Here is an 11,929-nt window from a genome sequence, read left to right as displayed (position 1 = left end):
CCTTCAGACAAATAGAAGCTTGAGTGATGTGACGTAGATGCCTTTATATGGACTTGCTGGTGCATATTCCTCCATCGTGTGTCCTATCCGAGCCAATAAATAAAACAACTTCCTCATGACACAGCATCTCATTCCCTTCTCAGGGAACCGGGTTACATACTGTATGTAACCTGGTGTAGACTTTAGGGATAAATAGTAACAAGTTTAAAATTCATAATTTTTTCTTTGTTTCTATACTTAAGTTGCTTTAAGACAATGTCCATTGTTAAAAGTACTATACAAATAAATTGAATTGAATTGAATTGAAGTAAATTGTAAAAAGAAAACATTACAAAAAGCTTTGTTGACTTCAGCTGAAAAATGTGGACTGAATAAACACAAGTCCAGAGCTCAGCTAAAATTCCAACTTGTCTTCCAACTTGTCTTCTGTGAAGCTGGTTTGTGTCTGTAACAAAAAAACAAACAAAATCCTACACAAATAAAAACACAAGAAATTGATTGGAATATAGTTTCAGCGTTATTTTACTGTGTAGCTTCCAAGCAAAAACCTCAAAACTTAACTGTCTAATACATTAATGCATAGTTTATAAAGCAACATTGTAAATGAATAAATTGCATGTCTTCATAAACCATTACAAATAGATGTAATTACAAAATAATAAAATATAAACACAGGACAATAGCCCACAATGTGCAATTATGAGAGAGGACAATACCAAATGCTTTCAAATCAGTCTGCTGGGCTTTACAGATTCTGTACTTTCATGCTTTAGAGCATGAAACAGGAAGGGAGGCTAAAGGACCACCAGTAACCCAGATCAGGAATAAGATTCACACATCATGAACAATAGCCCAGAATATAAGTATAGGCACAAACTAAGGGCTTGGAGCTTTTTTCAGACACATGGTGATGTTGTATCACCTCCATAACTTTGATACAGATATCTTATACTAGAACTTGCTGTTCACATTGCAGTCATTGCTCCACATATAGCGTGTCTGTAGAAGAATGGAGAGTAAGAATAAAAATAAGAATAAGAAAGGTTATCTGAACACAGAGTAGAATTTCTGCTGCATTTTCAAAACCCTGATGATGATAATCTAATCAAAATGTATGTGACTGAATGTGTCAGTCGCACAAGTTCTCTTCCTTATTAAAAATAATCTCTGGAACTGTATCATCCAGAGCTGGTGGTGTTGCTGTGGAACTCACTGCAGTGTGAGTTTGCGCCTTAAAGATCTTCAGCAGTTTCCTCAGCTGACTGCTGAGCAGCACTATCTGGGGTATCAGAGAGATCTGTGGGGAACTGAGCTGTGGAGTAGACATCCTGATCAGGTGGGATTGTGGGTAGTTGAGTAGTAGAGTAAACAGTAGAATCACAGGAGCTTGTAGGGAACTTTTTGTTGGAATAAACAGTGTGGGAAGGCTCCGAGGGGATTGTGGGTAGCTGAGCAGAAGCGTAAACTGTGAAAATCATAGCATCTGAGGCAGAAAGCCTTCTGGTATCTTTAACTTCCTCATACTCACAGGCAGAAAGCACAGGGGAACAGACAAAAGATTATGTTAATGTTTATTTTCTTTTTTTAAATGGAAATATGTTTTTTTTTTAACTAAAAACACACATATGCACTTTTAAAGACAATTACCTCTTGGTTGTTTCCTGAGCTGTGAACAGAACATTTGTCAATAGAGGCTTTTCCTCCTGAAAGAAGGAGCCAGTAGTCAACTTTTTTTTCCCTACATTTTTTACAATGATATTTAAATACAGGTCTGATTAAAACTCTTTCTGAGTAAATATGATTCTTTACCCAGGAATGAAAGTAAATCTTCAGTAACTGCTTTACACTAGTCCATCACAGTGCATACACACACACACACAAACTTATTCTTGCCTTGGAGCTCAAACAGTAATGATTTTGGGGGAACTCGGATATTCAAAACAGTAACCTGAGCTGAGGACTGAACTACAGTATGAAGATGACCTTGGAGATAAAGCACGATATGAACCATGTTAAATTCAACTAATTATATATTTGATCATATATTAATTAAGTACCTTGAATCTTGCCAAAAAAAACAAGAAGGACTAAGACTCCAACCAGAAGCCGCACTAGCAGACCTACAGACACAGTGATCACAATGGAAGATGGAAATTCTGAAAGAGAACCAAACACATTAATATATATAAAATACAGAAGTCAGAGGATTAACAGATAATATCAGTTACATTTTACTTTAGTTCCCTCTGATGAGCTTAAAATAAAAATAACTGCCCTATTAATGCACACTTTGTTCTGTTTTTCATTGTTCTCTCACAAATCGCTTAAATTTTATATACGCCATGTTTAACATTGAGCACAAAGCAGGTTTACAGACATATATTGTCTTAATTTAGTATATGAATTATACATTTTAAATATAAAATGCCAATAATATCAGAGTCTAGGCTTGGTTGATTCTAAGCTTCAACACAATTCCTCTGTAACCAGTATGTCTTCATGTTTCTAAAAACTCACCAGGTTTCATCTGTATAACTGTCAGGTTGATCCGTGTGAAATAAACCTTGTATCCATGATCAGATGTCCAGGCTGCTTCAGTTCCACACCAGTATTCACCAGAGTCCTGCTCAGTTACATTTTTAATAGTCACATTAAAGGTTTGTTTTGCTCTGTCATCATACAGGGAGAATTTTTCATTAGTTACATTTATTCTAATTTCGTCTTTATAAGAACAACTCAAATTTAGCAGCCTCATCCTGCAGAGAAATTTGGGGTCACTCCTGAGAGATTCTGGGTATTTACAGCTGACAGTCAAATTGCCTCCTACATGAACCCTCTCACTGATGAACTTCTTATAGGACAGATCTGCAAAACACAACCAATCAGATCAGTTTGTGTGTCTGTTGTGTTAGACAGTTATGCAGTAAAGTTATATTACAGGCAAATACGATCACAACATGCTTCTTCTGCTAAAACACACAATTCTATATACTTACCTTCTGTTACATTCAGCTTCACTACAGTGAAGAGCTCCAGTTTATCAGTATCTCAAATTCATGACTTGTAAGAAACATTACAGGTTAGAATTTGAGCTTTTTCTTGCGACTTAAGTTTTATTATTTTGTGGCAGGTGGAAGTAAGAATGAAACGTTTATTATCATTCTAAATCAATGGACAAACTTCTGGTTAATAAAGGCGGGGGTCACAGGCTGCTCTATTTGCAGAACAATCAAAAGTAAAATGTAGGTCTTAAGCAAAAAGATAAATAAAAAAACAGAAATGACAAAAACACATTAGAATGGAAAAAAAAAACCTTGCAAAGATGAGCTGTGAATGAACTGGAATGAATTTCAGGAAGTAAATGAGGATTAACAGGAAACAGGTGAGTTTAATAGGCAGGTGCAGAGACTGGTTTGGATTTAATTGGAAATTGAATTATAATCAGGAATTAAAGTTAAACTGCATAAGCCATACAAAAGGAATATACATTTTTTTTTTAAAAAAATCACGATCTCACTATTTGAAGGTACTGAAAGAATAGGTTTAAGGAAAGTAAGCAAGTACAATATGTTTAAATGGTATATGGTTTGTATGTTAATGACACTAGAGCTTTGTAAAGATAAACAGAAGGCAGTGGTGGGAGACTCACCTTCCTTTACCTTCAGTCCCACCGGTGTGTAAATCGCTGAACGTTTATCAACTACACACTGGTAAGTCCCACTGTCCTGTACAGTGAGCTCTCTAATCATCACCCAGAACAGTGATGATTTGGTGTCATCAAACAGCGAGAATCTTTCTGAATTTACCCACTTGTTTTTAATATCTGTCTTTATTGGGTCAGAGCAGACTGGCCATGAACCCTTACAGAAAAACTTTGTGTTTTGTCTGTATTCTGTATCATACTTGCACTTGATAAGGACTCCTCCTCCTGAATATCCTGTTACTTCCTTTGAGGCTCCTCCATCTAACAAAACACCAAATATCCATCTGATCAAAACCTTCCTTCATGTAACACTGCTGCTGATAGTGAGGATTATTTTGAAGAGCATTTCTTTACCTGAGATCAGACAGAGGGTGAAGATGAGGAGGATCTTCATCCTGAGTTCACTCTCACAGATCTCCACACCAACTCCACTTCAGAAAGATATTAAAGCTCCTGTTCTGTTACACACTGTTACTGTCTCTGTCCTGCTCTGTGAATGTGTCGTGTCATCATTTGCATCTTAGCCAGAACTTGATTCAGTAGTAACTTCCCCTTAGCTTTCATTTGAAAGATATACATAGGAAGTGTATTTTTGAACTATTTAAGTTCAATGCTTTAAAGTTTAAAATGTCCAACAAAACAATGAGTTTCTGGTCAGTTACTGTGTGTAAACTATCATATGAAGTTGTTTGAGTGTTTTATACAGTATTAGCATTCTGCGTATGGGCATCTTTCTCCGTGTGAGTTATTTTTCTCAGTGCTCCAGTATTAATTCTGCTCAGTATATATATTACTCTATGTCAGTGTCAACTGCTCTACTGCAGAATTTGTTTGCTCCAGAATCAATCCTCATGCTTAGACCCATGAAGGTTTTTGGAACATTTTGAGTGTAACCCAGTTAGGGATATTAATGAGGTTATATGTGAATTATGGGGAAGTTTGTCTGTTGTGCACTGGTTTGATATCTGATTTTTACCAGCAGGCTTATTCTATGATTTGTGATTGGTTTACTTTGTTGAAACTATCAGCCATGCCCAGTAGGAATCGGAGGACATCGTTTGTCTTGCCCACGTACATAAAGGATGATCAGCTTTTGGTTGAGTTGGCTTGTTATGAGTTAAAGGGGCTATATATTGTTTCATATTCTTTTATTGATAACCATAATTGTATTTGTAGTGTTATTGAATATTTTTAAGTGCTTACACTGGGAGCAATCTATAACAGTGTATTTAAGTGGAGTCTGCTCCAGATGTTTGAAGATCAATGATAATTGGACAATTCACAATTTATGTGAATTTCGTTCATTCCTTAAAGTGATTTTCTATTGGTGACACTGTAAAATCATGAACATATAATTCCTAAGGAGAAAAAAAAACTACCCAACAACCAGACTGTATTTTTCTACATGTATTACGGGGTGCAGATTTGTTTACAGACATTTTACTTTAACTTCATTCATTCTTATGTTATTATAAATTAAATTTGTATAAATAAATCTTATGGTTAACTGCTTTCCACTTACTGCACTGGTTGGTGATGGTCGCTGGTGATAATCATATATGTTATAAGTTACCTGTTTTTTTCTACAGTTCAAATGTTGTGCATTATTTCATTTTATTTCATTTCATTTTGCATGTCATTTTCATAACATGTTCTTTTTCGGCACTAAGTGTCCTGTTTTTGTGTTGACTTTTTGTACTTATTGTTTTTGCACTGTCTTGTCTATGCTCCGTTTGCACCTAGTTGCACACTTTGCACTTTATGTGGCTAGGACAAACTTCAGTCCTAGCTCTGTGTTGTTGTTGTTTTGTGTTTAAACTTTATGTTGTATGTTTATGTAGCACCAGGGTCCTGGAGGAACATTGTTTCATTTCACTATGTACTGTGTCAGCTGTGTGTGGTTGAAATGACAATAAAAGCTTCTTGAATCTTGAATCTTTATTCTAGTTGAATTAGTTGCATTCAAATATACTTCTAGAAGGGGTATACACACTGATCTGAGGTCAGTTATTTCATTTAGGAAGCAGGTAAAGGCAACATTCATGGTCAGGAGATTAAACTGTTAGAACTTGGTACTCTGCTGTGTAAGTGTATGGTAGGGTTAGGGGCAATGCATAAGAGTTTTAGAAAATTTTACTTACTTAAAGTGCTTTTATGGCATGAAACCTGAGGGTAAGGGTGCTGTTATAATAAGGGGGAAAAGTATTATCCAGAATTATTTGATAGTAAATGTCCATTTGACTAAAATAATTGCTCCCTGGATCTCTAAAGAGGTCAGTTCAATAGTTGTAGAGCTCTATAATGCCATCTAGTGGATCCTGAACATATCCCATTTTGAACAAGTAATATTATTAAACAAAGATTTAAATAAATGATTGATATCATCTCAGATAATAACTCTCTACTCTTCCTCTGCTACTTAACACCAGTACTATCTGCACTTGGGGACTGTTTCATTATATAACATCCTGTTAACATTAAAATTGAACGGTGCTTAATTTCTTTATCACAATGACAATAATTTGACATGGGTTATGAATAAAATATGCTCATCATACTATGTTACATGTAGAAGGAAGATTTCTTTGAAGAAACACAGAACAGAATTTTATTAGAATACAATATGAAAGATTATAATTTATAAACTTTTTTTAATTAATAATAATTTAATTTAATTAAATAATTAATAATTTTTTGAGTACAAGGAAATAATGGCACTACAAACTGACTATTTACACCTTTACAAAATATTACACATTCTCTACTATACTTATATATGAGAGAAGCATCACATAAATCCATAAGTCCAGAAATAAAACGGTGTGTAAATGTCGACATTGTTTAAAATGAAAAACAAACAAGTGCATGGGTGGGAAAATGATCAGTGACTGGTTACTGAAGATTAACAAAAGTTACACTGTGTTAGGGCCATGGCTGCAGATATTGTTTTGAGGGGAAGAAGAAGAAGAAGAAGAAGAAGAAGAAGAAGAAGAAGAAGAAGAAGAAAGGGAAGAGGAAGAGGAAGAAGAGGGGAAAAGGTGGTGGAAGAAGAAGGAACATGGGATGAATAAAAAGGGGAAGAGAAAGAAGAGAGAGAAGAAAAAGAACAGGAAGAGGAGGGAGAACAATAAGGGGAAGGAGAAGAAGAAGAAGAAGAAGAAGAAGAAGGGGAGAGGAGGCAGAAGAAGAAAATTAAATATTGGAAGAAGAATAAAAAGAAGGGAAAAATAGAAGGGGAAGAGGAGGAGGAAGAAGAAGAAGAAGAAGCAAAAGGGGAAGACTGAAGCCCTAATGACACTAAACTAAACAGACGTAACATGACGTACTGAAGCGTAGTCAGTAGAGACGTCTTCCTTAATCTGTGGAACTGCATCATTAGACCTGATGGCATTGGAGTGAAAACTCAGTGTTGCATAATTCAGACCTTCATCAAGTTCCTCAGTCGAGAGACATCTGGGTAACTGATCTGTGGAGTAGATGTTCTGACCAGAGGGGATTGTGGGTAGTTGAGCAGAGGAATAAACAGACTCACAGGAATGTCTTGTGTGTAGCACCATGTTTTCATAAAGAGTTTGACAAGGACCAGAGGGAATTGTGGGTAGTTGACCATTGGAGTAAACCGTAGATGTTCCAGCATCTGGGGCAGAAGGACGTTTGCTTAATGCTATACCTGCAATGAACTGACATGCTTTTCATAGTTTATATACATTATTTTATGTCCTAAGCATGGATAGTGCTGTAGAGATTGAAAGCAGACTTCGTATAATGAAGAATACCACACAAAATTATAAAAATGAAAGACTCAGACTCAGTTTTCATTTTTATGTTCAGGAGAGGAAAATGCCTAAATTTTTACTAAAGTAACTGCTATATTAGAGTAGAGTGTAGCGACTGTAAGCAAATCCAAGACAGAAATGTGACAAAAGACCAGCTGAATTCACCTATCAGACCCACTCACACTGTTATAAAAGGCATGACCTGTATGTTGCCAGGTTTTTGCATCTTGGTTGCATTCACTCTGGCTTTAAAGAAGTTAAAGCTACAGGTTTGCAGTAATGAGCTTTCAAATTGAAAAACTGGCACCAATTTATCAGAATTACAGGAATAGGGGCTTAATAAATACATTTAACATAGAGTAGATGTCCCAGTAGATTCTGTCTGCAGATAACAGACCACAAAAGGCATATTACTGATTTATTATATGCTCCAGTGTCCCCAGCAGTTTGTAAATTGACTCATCTTTAACACACAATACACTAGAGCCTATAAGGAATGGCTGAAGTGTACAGTTTATTTTCAGCTGAGGACATATACAATATTCTCATATAGTGGTTTAAATGATATCCTCAGATTCTCAGTGTTATTTAACACTTTTTGACTATAATATACAATCAAAGTATAAATCTGTGTCCCCAGAAGAGGACTGGTTTCCTTTAGAGTCTGGTTCCTTTCTTAAGCCATCTTTTGAAATAGGTAGATATTATTACTGTTATGATTTTAATTTGGGGTTTTATGATGGCCCAAAATCCTGTAGTGAATTTTATTAATCTGTAATGAGTATGGATCTGTTATCTCTTCTGGGTTCATCTGGAACAGAATCACTGTGTCACTGCTCCTCCTGCTGAACATGTAATTGACTAAATGATAAAGTTAACAGTGAACACACACACACACACACACCCACACACATTCACAAGAAGCTATTGTAAGCAACCAAACCACCCATCAGCATATTCGGGAACTTTTGCAAAACAGTAACCTGAGCTCAGGACAGAACACCAGAAACCAGAAATGTGATGCAGCAACTCTTCCTGCTTCACCAGCGTTATGAAACATTTATGTTAAACATTTGTTGTGAACATCATGTTCTGTGTGTGTTTGGGTACCTTTAATCATATGTCTCTTTTGTAGAAACAAAGTAGGTATTATGATTCCAATCAGAAGCAACAGCAGAATTACAGACACAGTGATCACAGTGGAAGCTGGAAATCCTGGAAAGAAACAGTCACTTTAATCTACATGCTGATCGTTCATAAGGAATCAGATTCATAAAAATCATGTAGTTAGACTATGTGCATCTGAGAAGCATCACCTGCTGCAGAAGAAGGTTGAGTAAGGTCAGATGATGATGATGATGATGGTGGTGGTGGTGGTGGTGGTTGTGATTGTGATGATGCCAATGATGATGGTGATGATGATGATGATGATTGTGAGGATGGTGGTGGTGGTGATTGTGATGATAATGGTGATGTTGATGATGATGATGATTGTGAGGATGGTGGTGGTGGTGATTGTGATGATAATGATGATGATGATGATGATGATGATTGTGAGGATGATGATGACAGTGATGATGATGGTGGTGATTGTGATGATGACGGTGATGATGATGATAGTAATGGTGATGATGATGATGATGGCAATAATGATGATGGTGGTGGAGTTGATTGTGATGAAAACTGAATTGGATTTGAGTCTGAAAAGTCAGATTAGATTATTAAAAGACATTAAGTGAGATCATTTACTATTTGAATGATAGCAGTACAGATGCAACACAATACTTTATTGTATTATGATTCAAATCAGAAGCAGCAGCAGAATTACAAACACAGTGATCATAGAGGAAGCTGGAAATCACTTTAATCTACATGCTGATCGTTCATAAGGAATCAGATTAATCAAAATCATGTGCATCTGTGCAGAATTACCTGCTGCAGGAGAAGGTTGAGTAAGGTCAGATGATGATGATGATGATGATGATGATGATGATGATGATGATGATGATGATGATGGTGGTGGTGGTGGTGGTGGTGGTGGTGGTGATTGTGATGATGGTGATGATGATGATTGTGAGAATGGTGGTGGTGGTGATTGTGATGATGGTGGTGGTGATTGTGAGAATGGTGGTGATGATAGTAATGGTGATGATGATGATGTTGATGGTGGTGGTGATTGTGATGATGATAGTAATGGTGATGATGATGATGATGGTGGTGGTGATTGTGATGATAGTAATGGTGATGATGATGATGATGATGGTGGTGGTGATTGTGATGATAGTAATGGTGATGATGATGATGATGATGATGATGATGATGATGGTGGTGGTGATTGTGATGATGTTAGTGATGATAGTAATGGTGATGGCGGTGATGATGATGATGATGATGATGGCAACAATGATGATGGTGGTGGAGTTGGTTGTGATGAAAACTGAATTGGATTTGAGTCTGAAAAGACAGGTTAGATTATTAAAAGACATTAAGTGAGAGAATTTACTATTTGTCTGATAGCAGTACTTTGCAGATGCAACACAGTACTTTACAATATAAAGAGTTTGTCTCTGTAGAACTACAGAAATATGGATCATGTAAACTTAAAAAGAAGACAACAGACTTAGAGCCTAATAATAATTTATTACATATTATTTAATAGACAGAAGTGAAAAGTGAAGGGAAGTGAAGTGAAGTGAAATTATATACCAATAATATCAAAGGCTAATCTTGGTTAGTCTTGGAAGCCACGAAAAAAAAACAAAAAAAAAAAACAGAAATAAAAATACAGCTTGCATGCAGACATGGACATGACTAGACCTTGTAAAGAGGAATGGTGAATAAAGTGAAAAAAAAATACATGGAAGTAAATGAGGGTTAACAGTAAGCAGCTGAGTTCAATAGGTAGGGGCAGAAATGGTCATGCTTTTATTTGATATTTTAAATCTAATTTGGAAAAAAAGTTTGAATTGATAGAAATTTGATTAATTGGTTCTTTCAGCCAGTCAACAGGGAAAAAAAGTCCTGATCTCATTATTTGAAAGATATTGTGAATGAAAACGTAGAGTAAAATATCTTAAAACAATACTTAAGGACTGTAATGAAGTATGATTACTCAATACTTTGTATTTTCAATGTCTGCTAATGATACAAGAGAGATAAGCAGAAGGCAGTCGCGAGAGACTCACCTTCCTTTACCAAATTTCTATCAGTTCCACGTGTCCATGTCTACTAGAGTTAACTCTCTGATCATCACCCTGAGCTGACACCAAATATCCATCTGATCAAAACCTTCCTTCATGTAACACTGCTGCTGACAGTGAGGATTATTTTAAACTGCATTTCTTTACCTGAGATCAGACAGAGGGTGAAGATGAGGAGGATCTTCATCCTGACTTCACTGTCACAGATCTCCACACCAACTCCACTTCAGAAAGATATTCAAGCTCCTGTTCTGTTACACACTGTTACTGTCTCTGTCCTGCTCTGTGAATGTGTCGTGTCTTCATTTGCATTTTAAAAAGATATTGTTTCAGTTTTACTTCCTTTTAGCTTTTATTGGAAAGAAATGTATATGTGTGTGTGAAATATTTATGTAAAATGTAATGCAAATGCTTTCTGACACAAAAATGAGCCTCTGGTCAGTTACTGTGTGTAAACAACATATAAAGGTGTTTGAGTGTTTAATATTATTATTCTGCATGTCAGCATCTTTCTCCATGTGAGTTATTTTTGCTCTCAGTGCTCCAGTATTAACTTTACTGGTGATATTTATTACTCCATTTCAGTGTGAACGACTCTGAAAAGTACTTCTGTAACTTGCTGTCGATCTGCTAATTATTGCAAATAAACAATAGAGAATGCTGATATAATATTACATTGTGGTGTTTTAGCGTCAAGTTTGAGCATGAACATTGTATAATTTTGTAATTTTCATCACAGTCATGATTCTGTACTCTGTCTATTCTGACTGTTTATTTCTATCTCACTGGTGTCCAACATCTACGATCAAATTTACATCAGGGGCAGTGGTGGCTCAAGTGGTTGACCAGAAGATTGGGGCAGCAAGGCCTGTATCATGGCTGACCCTGCGCTCTGACCCCAACCTCCAAGGATGGGAAATGCAAAAAAAGAATTTCACTGTGCTGTAATATGTATGTGACAAATAAAGGCTATTTCTATCTAAATTAAAGTTATTAAGTCAGTTTAAGGGAACTCAGTACTGTCATTGTGTGTTGGTGGGCTTTGTTTTAAGAGTTTTTTGTGTTGACACCAGAGCTCATTCAACAGAAAGAGCTCATGAACATCAGGGTAAGAGTCCCTACAGAATTATTTCCCACCATCATCGACACATCTGTGAATTTCCTGGACATCCTGGTCAAAGGTGCCCTCGTCTGTGCACATTCATTGAAGTGCTTTATTTAGGTTTGATTGAATTTGATTTGATTAGAAA

The 11,929-nt window shown here is 36.1% G+C and overlaps 1 protein-coding gene across 1 annotated transcript; it reads right to left on the bottom strand.

Moving 5' to 3' along the window:
- Positions 1-652: 652 nt before the first annotated feature.
- LOC131361960 (polymeric immunoglobulin receptor-like) lies at positions 653-4,189 on the bottom strand. Its single transcript, XM_058403621.1, has 6 exons — positions 4,058-4,189; positions 3,650-3,964; positions 2,518-2,865; positions 2,058-2,156; positions 1,648-1,703; positions 653-1,523 (listed from the first exon to the last, which is right to left on the bottom strand). Exons 1-6 carry the CDS (start codon positions 4,095-4,097, stop codon positions 1,233-1,235), a joined length of 1,149 nt encoding a protein of 382 aa, XP_058259604.1. The 5' UTR covers positions 4,098-4,189; the 3' UTR covers positions 653-1,232.
- Positions 4,190-11,929: the final 7,740 nt, after the last annotated feature.

The sequence above is a fragment of the Hemibagrus wyckioides genome, linkage group LG11, assembly GCF_019097595.1.
Source record: "Hemibagrus wyckioides isolate EC202008001 linkage group LG11, SWU_Hwy_1.0, whole genome shotgun sequence".
NCBI lineage: Eukaryota > Metazoa > Chordata > Actinopteri > Siluriformes > Bagridae > Hemibagrus > Hemibagrus wyckioides.
The sequence above is the reverse complement of the archived record's forward strand: the minus strand, read 5'-3'. Positions and strand labels throughout refer to the sequence as shown.